The sequence below is a fragment of the Mixophyes fleayi genome, chromosome 3, assembly GCF_038048845.1.
Source record: "Mixophyes fleayi isolate aMixFle1 chromosome 3, aMixFle1.hap1, whole genome shotgun sequence".
NCBI classification, from domain to species: Eukaryota; Metazoa; Chordata; class Amphibia; order Anura; family Limnodynastidae; genus Mixophyes; species Mixophyes fleayi.
Window position 1 is genome coordinate 195,968,071 of NC_134404.1, and position 25,652 is coordinate 195,993,722.

Here is a 25,652-nt window from a genome sequence, read left to right on the forward strand (position 1 = left end):
GCAAGGAATGTGTGCACTGGATGAGGGGGAGAACTCCATGCCACTATAGAGAACCCAAGAGAGAGGGGGACACTTCGCATGGAAGCGGCCCTGGAGTGAGGGCTGCTACAAGAGGCCTGGTAGCTGTAGTGTCAGATCCTGAGGCTGAGAGTACACAGAGTGACGTGTCAGAGCACAGGAGACATCATCCCCGCAGAGGAGGGGTGAGCTGCAGTTGAGAGGTACACAGAGTGTGTCAGAGCTGCATGGAGGAGAGGCTGCCTGCCTATTAGCATCCATGCATGTGCCCCTGCAGAAAGGGTATCTGCAGTGAGTATGGAGTGTAAGAGAGACCAATGATTTATGTTACATAACATCTGGATAACATTAAGAACTGTGCAGGAGGACTAATGAGATATATTTGCAACCATATTCGTATTGCTCATTAAGAACTGTGCTGGAGAGAGTAAGGAGCTGTACATATATTTCTTTATTGCTGCAACCATTATGATTATCGTGCTGGAGGAAGAGTGTAAATAAAGAGTTGAGTTTGTTATAGAGATGGTCTGGCGCCCAAATTATTGTGACTTCTATTACACTGCACCAAAGTGACATTACCTGTGTCCCACTAACTACAAAGAAACACCTGCATGTGCAGGGACCCCCTGATCATTTACACCCATGCCCATCAGCTAGCCAGGGCTTGAGAAGGAGGTGCACTGTGTACCCTTTGCACATCACACTACACACAGTGACAGGGGGTTACATACAGACCAAACATCTACCCATAGGCTCAACTAGGACTTATTTATTTCCATGTAGTGGAGGTCAAGACCATGGAGAACTAAAAGGGGGGAGAGGTGCTGGCACAAATAAAGTGGCGCTGGTGGGGGGGTTAACCTGTGCCTGAATTGTAATTTGTGAATTAGGCATACAAGAGCATCTATTTTTACACTTAAAACTAGATTTAATTGTGTTAATTATGTAAATTAGATAAAAACATAGATAAGGCACATTTACAGGGGCGTTATTTGCTTTGTGGGAGGGCGCAGAACCTTTGTCTCCCAACATGAGGACTTGAATTCTCTGCCACCTCAGAGGTGCTGGATATTGGGTCTTGTCCCTATACTTATTAGGGCTTGGTATCTCCTATTTACACATTCTACCAAGTAATAAAAGCTGGTACAGAAAGCCTGTGCAGGGGTGTCTCCAAAGACTGTAGAGTGGATACATTGAAATGCACTTGGCAGTCAAGTAGACACACTGATGGAAGCAATGTAACTGCTCTGATCCTTAACGTCCCCAAGAAGATATTTGTGTGAAGCCTTCCATGGATCAAGAAAAGGACAGACAGTTAAGCATTTTTTTATTTTTTTTTTACATTTTAGATTCATTTTTTTAAAATAAATGTTTAGTGGCCCTTAGTGTTATGTCATGTGTAGCTGTTCAGAAACAGTGACGTTTATCTTCCTGTGTATCATGATAAGAAACATATTCTAACAGAACAAAATGCCTCACCAAACAGAATGCAAGCACAGTGAGGTAACATAAATGCATTATACAGAATAAGTCACACACTTATACATCTTTCAGCTTGTGAATATGTCAGACGTTATTATATATCTTGCTTTGTACATGAACTATTTTTGGAATTTAGACACATTTCTTCTTATCAGAGAAGATAGGAAACACTTACTGTGGATTTTGCTATGTGTTGTAAGACACTGAGATTCATGCACCACATCCTTCAAGTTAGTCCTCTGTTTAAGGGTGCCATTGTTTGACAGAAAGAGCCAGGGTGACTTATCTGGAACTAAACAGAGTTTGATCAGAATCAGAAATTGTGGATGTTAATGTTACTGGTCTTTTCAGTACTGTCGTCTAACTCAGCTGAGCATTAGGCTGTTTATAAGGATGCATGGAACTATCTCTTCTAGCATCACCCATGGTGTAGTGTTTCCATGGCTATTTCTGTTGATTTTTGTTGTCAAAGGGTTTGTGTGATTTTTATCTCAGATTTGTACGGTGGCTTTAATATGAAGTTTATCAATGGGCAATGCAGTTGCTTTGTAATGAATGATCAATGACCATAGCCAAGCTGCAAAGAAAAGAGTGAACAGCTGCTATTTCCTATCTAAATGGAAATGTTTTCTTGGCATTCCTGGGGGTTGAAAGCACATAACATACCATATGACTTGTCATTTAGACCTTGTTCCTTGGCTATTGCAATTTTCCATTATTATACATCCAGAAATAAATACTGTGCAAGATGATCCTATACAGGAGTGTTTTACTAACTATCACAAAAGCAGATAGATGTATCATGATTATTACATTCATTTAGCAGGACAGGCAGTTCAAGAATGGGTATGCACTTGTACACAAACATTGTCAATTCCATTTGAGTTGTGCTGCGCTTTACTGAGTTAGGCCAAGAATGAATACATGTGTTCTGCCCATTTTCTGTCCTCTATTTGCGTTGAATACTACACATTTTAGAAAGAAACAATAATGCTCATTTACATGGGCCTTAATATAGTAGGTTGTTCTTAGACAGTCCACACTAAAAAATTAATAACAGCATATATTTATATGTGTTACTACGTATAGCTTAGACTTACAAGCCTCGTATACACATTCTTTTGGAATGTTCTTACTCAAAATAATAACTTATATACAATATAACAACATAGCTGCTGTTACATAGCTAACCTAAACCTTAAATTTCCGGTGTTCAGGCTCTCATAAAATGTATATATAAACATTTTTCACCCAAAGCTAATTCTAAAATGTAGAATTTCCAGGAAAATGAAGGATTTCCAAAATAGCTTAGCAAAAATATCCACTAAAAAATTTAATATTGCTAACATTGGAGACCTAGTAGGAGGGTAAAGAAAAGTATATGTATCCCTTGGTCTGCATTCAAAGTGAGATAATAATGGGGGAATATGTGATAACAATGTCTTCTCATAACTGTTACATTAAAGCATCACTGCAATTAAATGAAAGCACTGGATAGCACTGATCTTTTTATCAGAGTTACTTCTGTAAAAAACAAAATCTGTGCGAGGTGTCTCACAACCCTTTCGGAGGCACCTCACGTGGATTTTTTATTAATTGAATCTAAAACTTTATTATATATTCATGTTAATGTTACATAAATGGAGTGCATGTACTTTTTAAAATTGATCGGAAATTTGTGAAATTGCTGCGATTTGTGGATTTTTGTACCGTTTCAACAGACTGACTCGGGAAACGATAAGCAGATGGTCCGAACATCTCTTGCTGGCTGTAACCTGTATTGTGTTTAGTGTCAGTAGAAGATGTCTGCAGACCATAGGAAATTGAAGGACAATTGGTCATGATGAAGGCAAATTGTTAATTTTGAAGCAAGCGGTTGTGAACAAAAGGGAGCATGGTATACATTAAGAGAGTGTTAATTTGAAAAGATAGGAGATGAACTAGGAGAGGAATCTACACTAAAAAAAAGTGAAAGATTAATTGTACTCAAGCCCCAGTTTGTGAATAGACCACAAAGACCAAGCACAACATATTTATTATGGCCTAACTTGGCTGTAAGAAAAACAGAGCATTTTATGTAGGACTGCATCATGCCTAACACACGGCAGCTTGAATGCCATGGTCTTTCATGGAAGGAAATTGAATTATTCGTGAATTCCAGAGTGTATTGGCCAGAGAAACAAAAGCTTCCACAATATGCATTTATTTTAAGCTGCTAATTATTATTATTAAAAGAAAGGACTTTAATTTCACATCTGATGGTGTAACAGAAGATAACAAATGTGGCAGGATGTTGGAACAAACGATTATGCGGATGTTACAGAAGCTTGCACAATAAGGAAATGGTGATAGACTATTTTAAATGAAATACAGGATTATGATTCATCCAACACCATTATAATCACACCACAATTAAAAAAACATACAAAACAAAAATGTGGTGGTATTTGCAGTGGCATATTAGTATCATCAGACTCGTTATGAACCAGTGACAACAGAATCAGGAGGGAAAAGAAGGAATGTAGGGTAAAGAATTTAAATGGAGGTAGAGTCTAATGTTATCCAAGGTGAATCTCAACAGGATGAAGAATCTTGATATTCAGGAATGGGAGATATAGAGGAAAGAATCTCAGGTGCTTTTAGAGGGCTGTTGATGAGCACATGAGACTAGCAGAGTACATGACAGCACACATTGGTATATTTAGGACAAATAAAATTTGCAACCTTGGCTTCTGTTATCACCTCTTATCCCTCTCTGGCCCTGTGTTTTCCATAATGGTGGTAATGGTGACTTTGGGGAAAGGAACAATGGTACTATGTCCTTAGCTGTAGTGGGGGTTAGGGTGTTTGTGCACACAAGTTCAGCACACAGAGATCATCCCCTAAGCCTAGTGCTATACTTGCCCCCTAATAAGATACCGCAGGAGGGGTACTGACTTCAGGAGGGGTACTGACTCCACTACTTGGAAACCCAGAATGCTATTCTGAAGCAGAGAGGTCAGGGCTGGACCTTTTGTCATAACGCAATAGAACATTTGGTCCCCAAATAGTTTCTTGATCTGCCCCCTCACACTGAGGTAATGCAGATGAGACACGTGACAATCTCAGAATCATGCACCATCCCACCGTGTGGTGGTGGTTCTAATTGTAAAGCGCTATGGAATCTGCTGGCGCTATATAAATAACAGATGATGATGATGATGATGATGATGATGATGATGCTAACTACTCCATAGTGCACACATCCTATAGTCCTACATCAGTCTCAATGACAGTTAGGGTGGAAAGTGACATCACAGACACTACAGTGCCACTTTACCTCTCTTTTCATCTCTTTTGTTTGCTCTCTTTTTTACCTTTTTTCTTTTTCTCTTTACATTTTTTCCTCTTATTTTCACCCTCACTTTTTCTCTCCTTTCCATTCAAATTTTCTCTCCCTGTATTTATCTTTCCCTTTCTCTCTCTCTTTCTCTGTCACCAATTACATCACCCTTTCTCTCTCCCTTTCACCCTGTCTTTCTGTATCTCTCTGTCTAGATCACCAACCAGTGAAATGTTATATATCATGACCCAAAATGGTACCAGTAAGGAAGAAGTCGAAGAGCGAAAAATTCTGCCTGAGAGACATGCAAAATCTCTTAGCCAAATCTGGAACGAGGGGAATACTCTGCGGAGCAGTTGTGAAAATTTTGCTCATCTTTCTTTGCAAGTTGTCAAGGATTTAAGTCACATTTATCTGGCTGGATCACTTATAGAACATATTAGTGTGAACAGTTAGTGAAAGTAAAATCAGCAGATGACCACATACACAGACACAAAGCAGTCATTTTCTAACCGCATTTATCAATATTCCCAATAACAATTTAATTAATTTCTATCAGATCATTATAGTGCATGGCAGTTATGTTGGTGTCACAGACACTACAATTTAAAGCCAATTGTCTGATATCAGCTGCGATATTGCAACATGTGTGATCAGCTTTAAACAGAACTTTTAAATGTGAAGTTGTCTGCTGATGCAAATCAGAGACATATGCTTACAGATATTAAGCATACTAAGCATACGGGTTTTGACAAAAAACTGCTTAGATTTAGTTATTGTCGGTATGCCAGTAGTAGTCAATTTTGTCAAATCCAGTATTAACGGAAGGCAGGCAGGTCAATTGCCAAGGACATGTGGAGTGAAAAAGTGACCCCAAACGTCCTTATTTTGTATTTTTCTTTGCTAACAAAATGTACCTATGAACAACTATTAGTCAGTTCTATCACTAACTGATAGTTGTGTTGGTTCTTGTCCTTCCATGAACTAAGATTGACTGCTGGATTTTATTTTAGAACAGAAATCAGCGCTGACAGCCAGCTAAAAGAGCACTCAGGGTTGGTAATTAGGTTCTCCACATTAGTCTTGGCACTAAATATGGTTCTGCATATTAGATTATACACCAGAGATGATTATGCATATTAGACTTGGCACCAGGTATGGTTCAGTAAATTAGACTTGATACCAGGTATAGCTATGGATGTTGGCCCCATATATGGTTCTGCATATTAGACGTGGCACCAGATATGGTTCAATAAATTAGAATTATACCAGGTATAGCTATGGATGCTGGCACCATATATGGTTCTGCATCTTAGACTTGGCACCAGATATGGCTTTGTAAATTAGAGTGATATCAGGTAAATTAGACATTGTGTCACACGCCGGTCTCCCGCAATGTCTCCCCAGGATGCCGGCGTCCTGGGGAGACACAATATGTGGGGGTCCTCTATGACAATCTGTATTAGATTGAGCTGAGTGTTAGTGAGGCTGTGTGTGTCACTGTATCTGACATGTAGCAAGTGATATATAGCAATACAAGCTGTACAGCTATGTAGCTGACACTGAGGTATGTGCATGTCACTACCAGTAACATCTGTGCAATGTGGCAAATGGCTACAAATGGGGTATATGCAATGGTGTTTGAATATATGGCTGACAAGTGGGTTTGTGATATATGGCTGATAATGAAATTTGTTCACTGTTCACAACGGTCTATTTATGTGGATGACAATATTGTTTGTGCAATGTGGAATGCAATAACATATAACAACACTGACATGAATACTCTGTAATATGCACATATGGATATACAATGCTAGAAAACTGTGCAAAGACAGTAACAGTTACCTTCATAACAAATAACTGACACACTTGGCATATCTTATACTAACAGACATAGCACACATTTCAAAATACACCTTCACACACCAAGGCAAAACAATATTGTACTGGCACTTCTTTACTATGTTAACCTATTTATTAACATTGGCCACTGCTTGGGTCACTTTTTTGGATGAATGAATGATTATGTATGGAGGGGTTGACATGTTACAGATAAATATATGTACTATCTCTATTAAACTAGAGTGCATACTGTATAATTAATGAACTGAAGATGTTAATCACTGCATATTTTACCTGCTGACCCCAAGGTAGTAATGTTAGCTTCTGCGGCAGGGCTTTCTCCATGCTTATTTGCTGCAGTGATGGAAAAGCTATAAAAAATATACAAAAGTTAATCAGAAAAAAAACAATATAGGAAACAGAGTACCAGTAAAGTAAAGCTCAAAATGGCATATATTCAAATCAATTACTAAATATATATTATTATGTCATAATAATTAAATGTGAATTATTATTATTAATAATAATATATTTAACATAAATAAAGATGAGCAAAACTTTTAAAACTGTAATACTGTTCTTCAGAATACTCATTGCATTCTTCATTTGGAGTAAAGTTCGCACACTTCTTAGGAGTTATTTAGCCTTAAGCCTACCGCTTGGAATTTCCCCTATCATTTTTGTTCCAATCGGATTTCCACTATAATTTTTTTCCTCCTGTTTTATACAACAATCACACCACAAACCAAAATTAATAGACAACACTCTTATACCAGCTAATTATAAATGATAAATTCTGCAAAATGTGGAATTACGACTACAGTCTAGAATGGTATTTGGCAGTTTGTTTGTCAGGTGCCGTCTCCGCGCTCTCCACAGGCGCCGCAGACGGACACCTTCTCTCTGCATTCTTAGTCCTGTTGACTAGCAGCAGAACTCTATATCTACTCACCTGTCTGCAGCCAGCATGTCTTAACCGCCTTACAGACTTCATCTACCAGCTTCCCTTCGGATTCATAATACATTCCATATTTCTCTGCTGAAACCACTCATTCTCAACGAATTTTCCAGTAAATCCTCTCCACCTCCTCCTGTCAAGACCATTCATGGTGAAGAATTTCTGGTAGAACGCATTCTGGAATCTCGTATCTCTAGAGGAAAACGTCAATTTCTTATCCATTGGAAGGGCTACGGCCCAGAGGAGAGATCTTGGGTCTATGAAGAGGATATTCATGCTCCACGTCTGTTGGCAAGATTTCTGCGGGTTTCCTGCACCACCCGTAAGAAAGAAAGGGAGGATACTGTCAGGTGCCGTCTCCGCGCTCTCCACAGGCGCCGCAGACGGACACCTTCTCTCCGCAATCCTCGTCCTGTTGCCTAGCAGCAGAACTCTATATCTACTCACCTGTCTGCAGCCAGCATGTCTTAACCGCCTAAATCTCCCTAACCCTATCAGGAGGCACCTTAGAGTACTTAAAGCAGCCTCTGACACATGTCTAGTGCCAGAGTATTGGTTCTAACCAGCTCCAGCATTTAGTTTATATTCCTGTTCCTGACCTCCTGTGTATTTGACTCCTTGGCTTGTTTGACCTCTCTTCCGGATATCCCTTGTACTTCAATGTCCGCACTGGTATTGACCTTTGGACCGTTCCTGACGACTCTTGCCTACTCTCTGTGGTACCTTGCTTCCTTGGTTTCGACTCGGCCTGTCTGACTACCCTCTAATCGCTGCACTGGTGACTTCCTGTGAGAACCGCGACCTGCACATTGCACGCAGCAAAGCCCAAACCTCTTTGCGGGGGTCTCTGGTGAACACCGGTGGTGTGTTAGACTCCGCGCATCTCAGGTTAGTAGCGCTAATACCAGTCAGTGATATTCCTTGGCCATGAGCGGACCGGACGAACCTTCGGCCCGCAACTTATTAATTCACCTGGGTCAAAGAGTGGAACGACAAGAATCCAACCAGGCCCAATTATTGCAATGCATTCAGGGAGTCATCTCCCGTCTGGACTCCTTGCAAGCATCACCATCTACCTCTTCCTCGGCCGCCACTTCCTCTGCTGCATCAGATCCTACCATCCCCATTAGGGGTACTACCGTCAGAGGCCTCCGTCTTCCTCCTCCCGAGAAATATGATGGCGATCCGTTGAAATGCCGTGGCTTCCTCAACCAGTGTTCGATTCAATTCGAGTTGGCTCCGAAGAATTTCTCGTCAGAAAGAGCAAAAGTGCCTATTTAATTTCACTTCTCTCAGGGCAAGCATTGGCCTGGGCTTCCCCTCTCTGGGAACGAGAGGACCCCATACTACAAAATTCTGTGGTCTTCATTGAAAGATTCCGCAAGGTATTTGATGAACCCGGAAGAATCTCTTCAGCCGCCTCTGGCCTCCTAGGATTACGCCAAGGCTCTCTTACAGCAGGACAATATGCGGTACAATTTCGGACCCTGGCAGCCGAACACCGATGGAACGACGAAGCTCTCATCGCTACCTTCTGGCAAGGCCTTAATGAGCGCATCAAGGATGATTTAGCTTCTCGTGATCTTCCTTCGAATCTGGATGACCTCATATCCCTGTGTGTTAAGGTGGACATCCGCCACAGGGAACGAGCTCTCGAACGGGACCGCACTCGCCGGCCGTTTCCTCGTTTGGCACCTAACTTTATTCCTCCAACTCCGCCTGCAGAGGAGCCTATACAGATCGGCCGTTCTCGTCTGTCCCCAGAGGAACGTGAGAGACGTATGAAAAACCGCCTCTGCTTGTATTGCGGTGAACCAGGACATCTTCTCTCCTTTTGTCCCAAGAGGCCGGGAAACGCCACCTCCTAGGTGATAGTAGGGAGGTCAACCTAGGACCCCAGTCCCTGTCTCCCTACCTTCGGAAGGAGTTGGAGTTCTTGATGCCAATCACCTTGGTTTGCCTTAATGGCCCATTTACTACCTGGGCCTTTGTGGACTCGGGGTCTGCAGGGAACTTCATCTCTTCCAAACTAGTGACCGAACTCTGTCTGGATACTATACCCTTGTCTCAACATTTGATGCTCACTGCGGTGGACGGAAATAGAGTCTCCAATGGCTCAATCTCTCTCTCTACTTCTCCTCTCCGGATGGAGATAGGAGCACTTCACTCCGAGACTATAAGTTTCCTTGTGCTACCCCAATCCATTAACCCTATCATCTTGGGTCTACCCTGACTGAAGCTCCATTCTCCACAATTCGACTGGCAGCGAGCTCAAGTTATCCACTGGGGTTCATCCTGCAATAAAAGATGTCTGAGATCCGTTTTCCCATCTAAACCCAAGCTGGCCTGTCTCTGTACCTCTTCCTTGGTGGGCCTTCTTGAAGTCTACTCTGAGTTCGCTGATGTGTTCTCTAAAACCGCTACCGAGATCCTTCCTCCCCATCGGCCTTGGGATTGCCCCATTGACCTCATCCCTGGAAAGAACATTCCTAGAGGCAGGGTATACCAACTGTCCTTGCCCGAGACACAGGCTATGTCGGAGTATGTGGCTGAGAACCTCATGAAGGGATTCATTAGCAAATCATCTTCTCCAGCAGGTGCAGGCTTCTTTTTTGTAAAGAAGAAGGACGGCTCTCTCAGACCGTGCATTGATTACAGGAGACTAAATGCCATCACGATTAAAAATCGCTACCCCTTCCTTTAATCTCTGAGCTCTTTGACCGTATTCGAGGGGCACAGATCTTTACTAAGTTGGACCTCAGGGGAGCCTATAACCTAATCAGAATTCGCAGAGTAGACGAGTGGAAAACCGCATTTAATACCAGAGATGGTCACTATGAATACCTGGTGATGCCGTTTGGGCTCAGTAACGCCCCAGCTGTCTTTCAGGACTTTGTGAACGAAATATTTAGGGATTTACTCTACCAATCAGTGGTTGTTTATTTGGATGATATCCTAATCTTTTCACAAGACCTGTCCACTCATCTCATGCATGTCAAAGAGGTGTTTTCCCGTTTACGTGCTAATCTCCTGTTCTGCAAGCTCGAGAAATGGCTATTCAATTGCTCTCAAGTACCCTTCCTAGGATATATTGTATCAGGCTCCGGTCTTCGGATGGATCCAAGCAAATTGGAGGCTATTCATAACTGGCCTCAACCTTCTGGACTCAAGGTTACCCAGCACTTTATTGCCTTCACAAATTATTATCGCCAATTCATTAAGGGGTTTTCTACGTTAATTTCCCCTATTACTCTTCTCACTCGGAGAGGCGGCCAATCCAAGTCTTGGCCCCCAGATGCGGTATGAGCATTTTTAGCAATCAAGGAGGCCTTCTTGTCTGCACCCATCTTATCTCAACCCGATCAAAATAAGCCTTTTTTTTTAGAGGTAGACGCATCCTCCATTGGGAATTTGAGCAGTACTGTCCCAAAATAATTCTGAAGGCTTTCCTGTTCCTTGTGGTTTTTTCTCCAAAAGATTTTCGGCCAATGAAGCCAACTACGGGATTGGGGATAAGGAACTTCTCACCATTAAGACCGCCCTGGAGGAATGGCGTTATCTGTTGGAGGGGGCACGCTTTCCCATCACAGTGTATACTGATCATAAAAATCTCACCTACTTACAGTCTGCACAATGTCTGAACCCTCGACAGGCCCGTTGGTTGCTATTTTTTAACAGATTCCAGCTGATACTAACTTTCCGGCCCGGTACCAAGAATTTGCGTGCTGACGCATTATCCCGATCTTTTGATTTCTCTGATGTCTCGTCATCCATGGTTGTCAAACCTATCCTCAACCCCTCTACAATTCTAGCCTTGACCAACTCCTCTTTCAAGACCCCTCCTCCTGGTCGTTCCTTTGGGCAAGAACTTCTGCGCATTAAACTCTTGAGATGGGCCCACAACGCCAAATTCGCTGGTCATGCTGGAGTTAAGAAGACAGTTGCTCTCCTATCCCGCTTATACTGGTGGCCCTCGTTATCCTCGGACGTCCAGAAATACATCCGCTCTTGCGAGGTCTGCGCCCAACACAAGACGCCTAGGAGATCCCCTGCTGGCCTTCACCACCCACTGCCCATTCCAGATCTACCATGGCTCAGTATTAGCATGGACTTCATTACGGATCTTCCTGCCAGCCATGGCTTTAACACCATCTGGGTAGTGGTGGACCGCTTTTCTAAACTAGCCCACTTCGTTCCCCTCAAGAGACTTCCCTCTGCTTCCCAGTTGGCCCACCTGTTCATTCGAGAGATCTTCCGCCTTCATGGCTGCCCGAGGGACATAATTTCTGATAGAGGAGTCCAATTTGTCTCCCGATTCTGGAGATCCTTTTGCAAACAGCTGGGTATTAGTCTAAAATTCTCCTCTGGGTACCACCCGCAAACGAATGGGCAAACGGAACGGACCAATCAAGACCTGGAAATATTCCTAAGGTGTTACTGTTCGAACCAACAATCTTCCTGGAGTGAACTTTTACCTTGGGCAGAGTTTACTCATAATAACCACCAACACGGGTCTACAGGTAACTCTCCCTTTTTTACCATCTACGGGAGACATCCTATTCTCCCCACCTTCTCCGATCTTTCTGATTCCTCCGTACCTGCCGCACAAGACTTGGTCCGCAATTTCTCCCAAATCTGGTCCCAAGTTCGTTCCAGGTTACTACTGTCTTTAAATCGGTACAAACACTTTTCTGATCGTCACAGAAGAAACCTTCCAAGACTTCGGGAAGGAGATAAAGTGTGGTTAGCTACCCGTAACCTTAGACTCAAGGTTCCCACTATGAAACTGGCTCCACGCTATATAGGGCCTTTTCCCATCTCCTCTGTGATTAATCCAGTCACTTACAGACTACATCTACCAGCTTCCCTTCGGATTCATAATACATTCCATATTTCTCTGCTGAAACCACTCATTCTCAACGAATTTTCCAGTAAATCCTCTCCACCTCCTCCTGTCAAGACCATTCATGGTGAAGAATTTCTGGTAGAACGCATTCTGGAATCTCGTATCTCTAGAGGAAAACGTCAATTTCTCATCCATTGGAAGGGCTACGGCCCAGAGGAGAGATCTTGGGTCTATGAAGAGGATATTCATGCTCCACGTCTGTTGGCAAGATTTCTGCGGGATTCCTGCACCACCCGTAAGAAAGAAAGGGAGGATACTGTCAGGTGCCGTCTCCGCGCTCTCCACAGGCGCCGCAGACGGACACCTTCTCTCCGCAATCCTCGTCCTGTTGCCTAGCAGCAGAACTCTATATCTACTCAACTGTCTGCAGCCAGCATGTCTTAACCGCCTAAATCTCCCTAACCCTATCAGGAGGCACCTTAGAGTACTTAAAGCAGCCTCTGACACATGTCTAGTGCCAGAGTATTGGTTCTAACCAGCTCCAGCATTTAGTTTATATTCCTGTTCCTGACCTCCTGTGTATTTGACTCCTTGGCTTGTTTGACCTCTCTTCCGGATATCCCTTGTACTTCAATGCCCGCACTGGTATTGACCTTTGGACCGTTCCTGACTACTCTTGCCTACTCTCTGTGGTACCTCGCTTCCTTGGTTTCGACTTGGCCTGTCTGACTACCCTCTAATCGCTGCACTGGTGACTTCCTGGCAGAACCGCGACCTCCACATCGCATGCAGCAAAGCCCAAACCTCTTTGCGGGGGTCCCTGGTGAGCACCGGTGGTGTGTTAGACTCCTCGCCTCTCAGGTTAGTAGCGCTAATACCAGTCAGTGATATTCCTTGTGTAAAAGTGTGACATTGTTGAAGTAAAAGTGGAACTCGAAATTCTCACTTCGGCAAATTGGCTGTAAAATTCTATTTGTCTGAAATTCCATCACAAATTGGTTATCTCTAAATGTAAGTTATTTATCTTTGTAAATGAAAGTTGCTCATATAAATATGAGTTAGTTCACATATTTTAGAATTTACATACTTTCCATTTGATATGTTTTATTCAAGTCAATAGCAACCATAACATCATACAGTAATCATATAGTATGATATTTGCCAATAGAGATGATAGAAATATTCAAAACTGCTCCACTCAATAATCGCTGCAGTCTACATTTGCTACAGTATTTCACATATTTTGGCAATAAAATTTGGCCTTTAATGTTCCCAGTCCTCCCCAACCACAACACATTGCAAAAATAATTGACTGTCGTCCCAGCTCCTTTTATAGACTATAAACTCCATATAAATCCACAAAATGACAATTAACAAACACAGAGCCTGATTCATCAAAGCACGTACATGCCGATTATAAGCGTATCGTAAGCAAAATGACTCTGCGCATGCCCAGTAGCGACAGAACGTCACTAAACGCACTCCTGTTCCATGTGTGAGCGCAAAGGACGCTTACGACATCCTACAATTTCGGGAAGTGAACTGGGCAGGGAAGGGGTGTTTTGCCATAGTCAATTTAACGCATGCAACCACATCCAAATCAAGCCCTATGCACGTCAAAATTACATGTTTTTTGTTGTATCTCTTGCTCCAGCTAAAGGGCTACTTTAAGTCCCGATCAGCAATGATGACAGTCTCATATGCATGCTGTAACATGTGTTTGCAATCACGTGCAACTGTAAAAAAATATTTGTTCAATAGACATTAGCAACATTCTAATAAATGTATTTCATGGAAAAAAATAAAATAAAAAAAACTTTTTTTTAACTATTTTATCATTAATGTCTTTATTATTACCTTGTGACATTAATTCAATATTTTTTTTATTTTCTTGTTCGTTCTTTTGCGAATTTATAATCAACATAGGGATTGGACGTATCGTGCAGCATCTTGTGTACTAGAAAACAGCAGACCTACACCCGAATTCAACAGCGCACGTATCTTGAGAGTCGTGTCATGATGAATTTGTGAGTACGCAAAGCCTATATACGTGCGTATAATACTGAACATGGGTTGCGCTCTGACTATTTGGCTTGGCACATCCCAGAGAATCCTCATTTTTAAATAACTGCTGATTGATACCTTTACCCACAATACTGTAACGCTAGAACTATGCACCTCTGCAAAGCGGCATGTTCCACCATGAAACTCGATTGAGTGAAGTTTCACTCATGTCTAGGTGCCTACATATTAAAATAATTTCCAAGGACAATTTGCCACTGAGCTATCTAAGTGCATCTAAGCACGTAAATCATTGTAGCATCTCTGTCAAGCACGAAAATAAGGGTCAGTTGGCAGAGCCGTAACTAGACATTTTAGTGCCCTGGTCGAAACAGAACACTGGTGACCCCGACCCCCCTTCCCAAAAATCTACCTTTATGGGAGAAGATGCTGCCTCGCAGCAGTTAAGCATCACCGGTGTCTTCTGTATGCTGGTGTCTTATGCTCCATTGCTGCTTAGATGGATCCAGGAATATTGGGGTCCTGTTTGGAAAAGAGATTGTTATTACTCACCTCCTGGAAAGTTGATCAGTGAGTGAAGAATCTAGGTCTCCCTCCCCACAACCAGACAGACATTAAATCAGTAGCTTTTTCAGTTGAAAAACAGGCCTCCTTCCACCCAATCAGCTCCAGAATTTAATTAATAGCATTTACAGTTAATGTCTATTTCCCTCCATATAGCCCCGACATCAAATTAACAGCACCCACGTTTAATAAATAAGCCTCCCCAGTCCCGACATTCAATTAATAAAATTCCCATTTAATAAAAAGACATACCCCACGCATTAGCCCATACATTAAGTTAGTAGCATTTACATCTAATTAATAGACATAGTTCACCCCTCACCAGCCCCCACAATTAAATTAATAGCATCCACATTTAATACACCAAATTACTCCTCACCATACCCAACATTAATTTCAAAGCCTCCTTATTTAACAAACAGACACTCATCAGCCCAACATAAAATTATTAACATTTCCACTTAATACAAATGCCTACTTCCCCCACCAGTCCCAAAATCAAATTATGGCTTACAAATTTCCCCATATTTAATAGTAATTATTATTATATAATTAATATAACTATTATATAATTAATATTTTACTGATTTTTTACATTACTTATGTTTTCATAGTGTGCATCATATATTTATGTACTCCAAACTCCTTCATCTCCCTCTATTCTCTCCAGACCCCCCCCCCCCCCCACCTACGGACTCCCTCCTCTCCAGACCTCTCACTCTTCTCCAGACAGCCCTATTCACTCCAGACAACCTCCTCGCCAGACCCCTCACTCCTCTCCAGACAGCCTCCTCACCAGACCTCTGACCCCTTCTCTCCAGACACTCCCATTCACTCCAGACACCCTCCTCACCAGACCTCTGATCCCTTCTCTCCAGATGCCCTCCTCACCAGAACCCTCACTCCTCTGCAGACACCCCCATTCACTTCAGACACCCCCATCCACTCCAGACACCCTCCTCTCCAGACACCATCCTCTCCAGACACCCTCCTCAGCAGACCTCTGACACCCTCCTGACCAGACACCCTCCTCACCAGACCACTCATTCCTTCCCATCAGACTCCCCCCCCCTCCGCCCATCAGGGGCGGATCTAGAAATTCTTTCTACCCCGGGCGATATGGGGGGGGGGGGCAATTTAAGCCCCGTCCCCTTTCTAACTTCTAAGGCTGCCGGCGGCTGCACAGCATGTGCAGGTCCGCTCGGCAGTGATAATGTGCTGTCCCGCTGCTCTGATTGTGTTTAAAACACAATCAGAGCAGCCGGGCAGCACATTATCACTGCCGAACGGACCTGAACAGTGTGCAGCCGCCAGCAGCAAGCCCCTGCTTGGGGGGGCGATCGCCCCCCCCCCCCCCTGGATCCGCCACTGCCGCCCATTAACTCCAGACACCTTCCTCTCCAGCCCACGCTCCTGTCCTCTCCAGCCCCCTCTTCTCACCAGCACTGCAGTGTATTACTTACCTGAGCTTCTCTTCTTCTGTCATTTTCTTCCTTCTGTGCCGGCTCCTCGTCACCTGTGTTCTGACAGCATCCTGACATCATTATTTGTACGTCAGGACGCTGCAGGAGCAGAAAGCCGACACCCTCATTCTTGCACTGGCTGTCTTCAATCTAGTCTGTGGTGCTGCCACCGCAGGACTAGATTTCAGCTTCATTGGGGATGGAATATGTAATGGGCTGGCGGGTGTTGCGCCCCCACTAGGCCTTGCCCTCGTTACAGCTCTGGCATTTGGTAACTGTGTATTATACAAATGCATGGCAGGTTAGTGATAGGTTGTATAGCATGGTATCAGAAGCCTGTAGACAAGTTTTCAGATTATTACAAAAGTTTTAGTGGTTGGAGGAGACAAGCCACCAAAGTAAAGAACTACAGAGTACTTGTACTACAAGGAAAGCCATGTAAAAGAAAAGTGTATGCTTGTAAATAAGTTAAAAGACATATTTACATACATGACTGAGAGGACTATTTGTAGCATGAGAATGAATTGTTGGTATTATTAAATATAAGATTTTCTTATTAAAAATGCATTGATGCAACATCTAATCTTTTAATCTGTGATAGCCAATTTAGCCATAAATGGAGACCTCAGGAAAGGGATGATAACTTGCAGGTATGCAAAACAAACTCAGGAAAGTAATATCTTTATTGGTAATTAGGCACAGAAAATTATTCCATGTCTGGATGGAGCATGTTTTAAAGTTTGTTGTGTTTATAAAGTTTTGATTCCACTGAAAATGAGACTTTGAGATATCTTCAGTCAATAGCAATGGGACCTGTCTATTGTATTTAAATTTTCTTGCCAATGCATTTAAATCCACCAATTGATAATTTTATGGCACCTACAGAGAAGACAATGCATTTGAATAGACTAATTCTTTTAAAGCATCTTATATATTGAATGGAGAGTTTTCTTCTGTGTTTACTGTTTCTATTCACTGATTTAAATTCTATCCATCTCTGTGTCTGCATTTACTTTGTATGATCAGAGGTTAAATATGATGAACTGGCTTTCCAAGGCTTAACAAAATATTGCATGTAACATCTGAAATTGCAAAGAAATCGATTAATCTGTGCGCGGCTGAAATGTTATACATTAGATTTCCACAGCAGCATTTATTATAAGATTAGTTCAATAATCATAATGTTGTTATATTACTTTTCCCCCTTGAATGCTTTCTATTTATCTATGGTAAAATATCTGATGCATTTTCCATAGGGATGGGGAAACAACTACTTAATGAAAACATTTTGCTTAGCATCTATTCATCTTTATATTTCATTATCCATTACCTACATTTCAGTTGTGCTATTGTGTTTTTGTGATTATGCTTCCTAACAGAGTACAAGCACGCCACTAACAAAGCAATGTGACCTTGTTTTGAATGAAAAACAAGAAAGAAATGCTTCACATAACAGTTATATTTTACATGACAGTCAAGAAGAGATTATTATTATTTATTATTTTCTTTATTTGTTAGGCGCCACAAGAGTTCAGCAGCGCCGTACACTGCTCAAACTGTAGACTATACAGGGTAAAACATTACTGAACAGTAAACAAAAATACAAAAACTTCAGAAGCTCCAGGCAGGCTAATGCAGTAAAGATGGAGCAGGAGAACAGGTATGGACACAGGTGGGAAGAGGGCCCTACTCAAATGAGCTTACATCCTAAGGGAGGGTGAACAAAACTCAGGCACAAAGGGAGCCAGTTGACGTATAAGGGTGAGAAAAAGGCCGAGAGAAGAGAGGGGAGAGTGGGTTAGGTGGAAGGTTGGTAGGCTTTGAGGAACAGGTGGGTTTTTAGTGCCCGTTTGAAGGACCTTAGAGTGGGAGAGAGACGGATGGAGCGAAGAAGGTCGTTCCAGTGAAGGGGGGCTGCTCAGGAGAAGTCTTGGATTCTGGAGAAGGAAGAGGTGACCAGAGTGGAGGAGAGGAGACAGTCATTGGCCGAGCGCAGGGAGCCGGCAGGAGTGTGAATGGAGAGGACGTTGGAGATATAGGGGGCAGTAGACTGGGAGAGTGCCTTGTCAAGAGTTTGAAAAGGATTCTGTAGGGGATGAGGAGCCAGTGTAGGGCAAGGCAGAGAGGGGATGCGGAGGAGGAGCGGCGAGAGGAAGATGAGACTTGCAGCTGCATTGAGAATGGAGTCGAGGGGGGCGAGGTGGGAGGCCGGTAAGGAGGAGGTTGCAATAATCAAGGCGGGAGATAATGACTGCGTGGATGATGCTTTTGGTGGCATCCTGAGAGAGGAAGGGCCGGATGCGGCCAGTGTTGCGAAGTTGGAAGCAACAGGCTTGGGCAAGGGATTGAATGTGCGGGGCAAAAGAGAGAGAGGCGTCAAAGGTAACACCCAGGCAGAGAAGTTGCATGACAGAGGAGATGGTGGTGTTGTTAACAGTGATGGGGAGGTCATGGTGGGAGGGGAGCCTGGGGGGAGGAAAGACAATTAGTTCAGTTTTAGAGATGCTAATTTTGAGAAAGCATGATGACATCCAGGAGGAGATGGCAGGGAGGAAGTCGGATACACGAGAGAGGAGGGTGGAGGAAAGATCGGGCGAGGAGATGTAGAGTTGGATGTCCTCAGCATAAAGGTGATACTGAAGACCAAAGGAGGAGATGAGAGCACCAAAGGAGGAGGTATAGTGCGAAAAGAGTAGAGGGCCGAGAACAGAACCCTGAGGGACTCCAACAGGGAGAGGGTGGAGGAAGAGCCAGACGTGGATACAGAGAAGGAGCGGTTAGTGAGGTATGAGGTGAACCAGACGAGGACAAACCCAGATAGGCCAAGAGAGAGAAGAGTTTGTAGCAGGAAGGCGTGAACTACGGTGTCGAAGGCCGCAGAGAGGTCGATGAGGATGAGTAGGGAGAAGTGACCCTTCGATTTGGCTAATAGGAAATCATTGGTAACTTTGGCCAGGGCAGTTTCGGTGGAGTGGAGGGGGCGGAAGCCTGATTGGAGAGGGTCGAGGAGGGAATAGTCAGAGAGGTGTCTGGTGAGGCGGCTGCAGACAATCCTCTCAAGTAATTTGGAGGCATAGGGGAGAAGTGAGATAGGGCGATAGTTAGCAGGAGAGGTGGGGTCAAGATTAGGTTTTTTGAGCATTGGAGAGATAAGAGCGTGTTTAAATGAGGAGGGGTTTACGCCAGAGGAGAGTGATAGGTTGAAGAGGTGAGCAAGGTAAGAGCAGGTAGTGGTAGAAAGAGATCGAAGGAGGAGAGAGGGGATAGGATCGAGAGGACAGGTAGAGGGTGGAGAGGATAGAATAAGTGAGCGAACTTCTTCACCCGATGTAGGGAAGAAGGAGCACCAGAGTTGGTTGTTGGGGGAGGGGAAGGGAAAAGGGAGGAAGGAGAGGGATGGAAGGAGGAGATGTTCAGTCTGATGGCCTCAATTTTGGAAGAGAAAAAGGTGGCGAAGTCAGAGGTGGAGAGGGAAGGCAGGACAGGAGGGGTTGTGGAGAGATGAGGGAGTTGAAGGTAGCAAAGAGTCAACGGGGATTGGAGGACTGGAAAGAATGAGGGACTTAAAGAAGGATTGTTTAGCAAGGGAGAGGGCGGAGCAGAATGAGGTGAGGATAAATTTAAAGTGAAGGAAGTCAGCCAGGCAGCGAGATTTCCTCCAGAGGCGTTCAGCAGTGCGAGAGCACTTTTGGAGGAGCCAGGGAGTGCCAGGGTTGGGGAATAAGGCGGCGCTGGCGGATAGAGGAGCCCGGGGCAACAGCATCCAGGGCAGTAGTGAGGTAGAGATTGTAGAGAGAGGACGCCTGGTTAGGACAGGCCAGGGAGGGAAGAGGTGAAAGGGGAGGTTCGAGAGAGGAGGAGAAAGTGGTAGGGTCAATAGCATCAAGGTTGCGCCTAGCGAAGGTAGATTTAGGCGAGGTGGGAGCCTGGGAGGATTAAAAACAAAACTACCTCTCAAAATGTACCTTTTGGTTTCTTATTGAGTACATCCTAGAATGGAATATTTCATTGGTAAACCATGGAAGGGGCTACATTGTCATAGTTCTATTTGGACCACCATCAGTGAGACACATAGGTGGCTTATATAAATGGGCTTTCCAAATTCAGAAAACTAATGTATTGGTCTGTATATTCCCTCCTGTAACTTTTGTGTAATGCATATTTTTATTTGTCTGTGCTTTTCAGTCATGTATTTATATCAGTGTCAGAGTTATTTCCATTTATTTAGATTTGTTTGTAATATGTAATGTCTTCTGATATCTTATTACAGATATGTATCTCTTTCTTTCATTAAATGCATTGTTTTAACTTATTGCTGAGATTACGTTTAATGTGCAGCACCTTTAAGGGTTATAGTGGCGTACCATATGGCCCCTGAAGTGTATCAGGTTGTCCATTGCTGTACTAGCCACTCCCCTAAGGGATATGTAATACTGCTATGCCCTCAGTGTGCCATGACTTACCCTTACTGAACTTAAATATTGGTAAGCATTGCAAAATGTTATTAAATAAGTCCCAAAATCATAAATGGTTGGACTGATCTGCCCAGCCCCTGCCAGTACAAAGAGCAAAACATTTGAATCATGAATTGGGAAAATTTGGAAGGGCATCCCTAATAACATTTCTTCCATATTTGTGAAGTCCTGTTCCTATTTCTGCACAGTTTTGCCCATTTATATTGATAAGTGCTTGTCACAGAGTGTCATGATGGCAGTATCTTTAGGGGGTAAAATGTTATCCTTCTAAAGGGAGGAACTTGGTGATCAGGTGATCCTTGCTGAGGAACATACTACAAAACACAAATAAACACAATTTTGCATACAAAACACAAAAAAAATCATATTGCAAGATGACATTTAATTGAGCTTCAAGAAGTTAACATTTGGCTAAGGTAAGTCACAGCAAAAAAACTTTTGGGGGTCATTCCCATTACAGTAAGACCCGAGATGCAATAGTAGGAGAATTTGATAACATGCTCAAGCATTAGCTTAGATGTCACTGATATTTCTGATATACCCTATGCTAGACATATCAAAGTTAAGTTTGAATTAACAATTGTGACCCAAAACTTGTCTATGCCATGTATTCTTTATCATGAGTCATATAAACTAGTGGTTAGTAAGCAACATCAGTTACAAAAGAGTGAGGTAGTAATCATTGCATTACAGTGAGTATGAAATAAACTCACTGCTCTTCTAGACTGTATAATAACAAAGATTTAATTAGTTTAATTTCCTGATGATATTGTATGTCACCATGCTAAGAGGCTGGAGGATCATGTTTAGTGACAACGCTTCTTCCAACCCCAATTTCATCTGCCGCTCTGCCTGTGCCATTTCTGCTTTGCTTACAGGTACCAACATTACCACTTTTCCCATATCATGTTTCCTCATTCTTCATGTACGGATGACTGCATTGTACCACTTATCTTATTTTGTATGCTGGGATCTTCAATACCTGTGTTAATATATTTGAAAGGCTTCCTAAACGGACAACTGCATACTGCCCAGGATGTTATCCTTTATGTAAACATAATATATTTTCAGGTCAGCAAGGTGGCTAAGTGGTTAGCACTTCTGCCTCACAGCGCTGGGGTCATGAGTTCAATTCCCAACCATGGTCTTATCTGTGTGGCGTTTGTATGTTCTCCCCGTGTTTGTGTGGGTTTCCTCCGGGTGCTCCGGTTTCCTCCCACTCTCCAAAAAACATACTGGTAGGTTAATTGGCTGCTAACAAAAATTGACCCTAGTCTGTATGTGTGTGTTAGGGAATTTAGACTGTAAGCTCCAATGGGGTAGGGACTGATGTGAATAAGTTCTCTGTACAGCGCTGCAGAATCAGTGGCGCTATATAAATAAATGGTGATGATGATGATATGTGTCATTTTCATGTTTTGCATTTTATATGTTTGTGCAAAATCCTTTATATCCTTGCCCTCCATGGACTGAAACCTTTTAGGTTTTATATTTTTTTTCCTAGACACAGTATTTGTTATACAGTTATGTGTAGAACAGTTTATTGTATGAAAACTTTGTGTGCACTAATTGCTTTAACAGTCCAATTGGTGTACAAATAGGTATCAAAACATACAGAGATATTTCACAAGTAATCTTAGATAAACATATTACCTGTATGTTGTTGCTGGCTTTGTAGCATAAAACTGGAAGTTCTGTCTCCCAACCACTGAAATGTGTTTCTGGGATTCACCATCAGTGTACAGTTTCAAATTATACCCAATAATGGGCCCATTTGGGAAGGGTGGAGGAAGCCAGCTGGCCTCTATTGTCTCACTAGTAGGACTGTATAGGCTTTCTATCACTGGTGAGACTGCAGGAACTGTAAAACAGAAACACAAAACAATTTAAGAAAACATCTCTATATTACAGATGGAATACAGTTGGATTACACATCCAAGGGGTGGAGAAATGGAAATGCACACAGCGAAACAACTGTGACAACACTGTAACCATCCTGTTCCTCGTTTCTCACATAATGTGAATTATAGCAAGTACTTTTATAGCCCTTGCTTGTGTTCCCCAGCTCAACAGACTACAACTGCAGTGTCTAATTACATGTGGATAAGGGGACATTGTAGCTCATTGTAAATATGTATATTGTTTATTGCATATTGGTGATGTGGCAGTGAGGTTGCTATTCATTTTCCTTAAATTGAAGCCAGAGGCTTATGGGTAATGATCAGGTTGCAAGATACTGGAGGGGAAAAACTAATTAATATCCATTGTTCTCACAAAATTATTCCAGACATTTGGTCTACAATCTGGAAGGGGAGTTTCTGTGGAAGTTAGACCCTAGACATAAGGAGCCACTCCAGGGGGTAGATTATATTCATTCTGAGGATTGATTCATGGAAGGTGCAGTGTAGCTGGCTTTGAGTTTTTCGTTCTCTACCAATGGACTACAGCTGCAGCTAAGAGAAGAACTCCATGGGCCTTTAAGTCAGGACATCCAGGTGACTGTAGCTCCTTAAGCTAGTGGGGTAAGGAACAGATGCTGTGGTAAACCTGCCTGGCATTTATTTACTGTGTGTACATAATAATCTAGTACTGTTTTTATTACAATAAATGTATTGCTTTACTTTCTAACTGTATTTGCCTGAGTGAAGATATGAATCCTAGAAGGTACTGGGTAGACTTCCTGGCATAGGAAGGCACCTGTGTGTGGCCAGCCAGAGTGAAGTGGGTAGAAATGTGCAAGAAAACCCAGTATCTTCACACACACACATACAGTCATGCCCAAAAGTTTTGAGAATGACATAAGTATTGGTTTTCACAAAGTCTGTTGCTTCAGTATTTTTAGTCAACCTTTTTGTCAGATGTTGCTATGGTATACTGAAGTAAAATTACAATTATTTATTCATTTCCTCTTCTGCAACTTAGCAAATAGACTGCTGGAGCAATAAAGCAGTACAAAAATAACAATGACTAAACCAAACAACTAGAGAGGAAATCCAGGTAATTGCTTGACACTAGTGCCATCCAGTCTTTTTCTGTTGTTTCTTTATAGGCAATATCCAGAATGTATTTTTATTTACTCTTTGTTACTTTATTGTAACATTTACTGGGGCATGTTATACCTCCACTACAGTCATGGTCAAAAGTTTTGAGAATGACACAAGTATCGGTTTTCACAAAGTTTGCTGCCAAAATTACAAGCATGTCATAAATGTCAAAGGCTTTGTATTGACAATTACATTAAGTTTATGCAAAGAGTCAATATTTGCAGTGTTGACCCTTCTTTTTGAAGATCTCTGTAATTCGCCCTGGCATACTGTCAATCAACTTCTGGGCCACATACTGACTGATGGCCGCCCATTCTTGTCTAATCAATGCTTGGAGTTTGTCAGGATTTGTGGGTTTTTGTTTGTCCACCCGCCTCTTAAGGATTGACCACAAGTTCTCAATAGGATTAAGGTTTGGGGCGTTTCCTGATCATGGATCTAAAATTTTGATGTTTTGATCCCCAAGCCACTTAGTTATCACTAAAGTCCTCCATCATGCTGGAAAAGGCATTGTTCATCACCAAACTCTTCTTGGATGGTTGGGAGAAGTTGCTCTTAGAGGATATTTTGGTATCATTCTTTATTCATGGCTGTGTTCTTAGGCACATTGTGAGTGAGCCCACTCCCTTGGCTGAGAAGCAACCCAACAGATGAATGGTCTCAGGATGCTTTTCTGCTGGCATGACACAGGACTGATGGTAGCGCTCACCTTTCCTTCTCTTGACAAGTGTTTTTCCAGATGCCTCAAACAAACTGAAAGGGGAATCATCAGTGAAAATGACTTTACCCCAGTTCTCAGCAGTCCAATCCCTGTACATACCTTATATAAGTGTGTCCCTGATTTTTTTCCTGGATATAAGTGGCTTCTTTGCTGGCCTTCTTGACACCAGGCCATCCTCCAAAAGTCTTTACCTCCCTGAGTGTGCAGATGCACTCACATCTGCCTGCTGCCATTCCTGAGCAAGCACTGCACTGGTGGTGCCCCGATCCCACAGCTGAATCAACTTTAGGAGACGGTCCTGGTGCTTGCTGGACGTTCTTACGCACCCTGAAGCTTTCTTCACAACTATTGAACCTCTCTTCTTGAAGTTCTTGATGATCCGATAAATGGTTGATTTAGGTGCAGTCTTACTAGCAACAATATCCTTGCCTGTGAAGCCCTTTTTGTGCAAAGCAATGATGACTGCATGTGTTTCCTTGCAGATAACCATGGTTAACAGAGTAAAAACAATGATTTCAATCACCACCCTCCTTTTAATGCTTCCAGACAGTTATTCTAACTCAATCAGCATGACAGAGTGATCTCCAGCCTTGTCCTAGTCAACACTCTCACCTGTGTTAACAAGAGAATCACTGACCTGATGTCAGGTGGTCTTTTTGTGGCAGGACTGAAATACAGTGGAAAGGTTGTTTTTGGGATAAATTTCATTGTCATGGCAAAGAGGGAATTTGAAATTAATTGCAATCTCATCTGATCCCTCTTCATGACATTCTGGAGTATATGCAAATTGCCATCATAAAAACTGAGGCAGCAGACTTTAATATTAATATTTGTGTCATTCTCAAAACTTTTGGCCATGACTATACATGACAATAAAATAAATAATTTTATC

The 25,652-nt window shown here is 42.6% G+C and overlaps 1 protein-coding gene across 1 annotated transcript in view; it reads right to left on the reverse strand.

Moving 5' to 3' along the window:
• The window catches only part of ROS1 (ROS proto-oncogene 1, receptor tyrosine kinase), a 245,980-nt gene that overhangs the window by 200,470 nt on the left and 19,858 nt on the right, over window positions 1–25,652 (reverse strand). The window contains exons 5-7 of the mRNA XM_075200923.1: window positions 22,649–22,856; window positions 6,962–7,038; window positions 1,676–1,792 (exon numbers count right to left, since the gene is read on the reverse strand). Of these exons, the coding sequence (XP_075057024.1) occupies window positions 1,676–1,792; window positions 6,962–7,038; window positions 22,649–22,856 (402 nt within the window). The remainder of the gene's footprint in view (window positions 1–1,675; window positions 1,793–6,961; window positions 7,039–22,648; window positions 22,857–25,652) is intronic.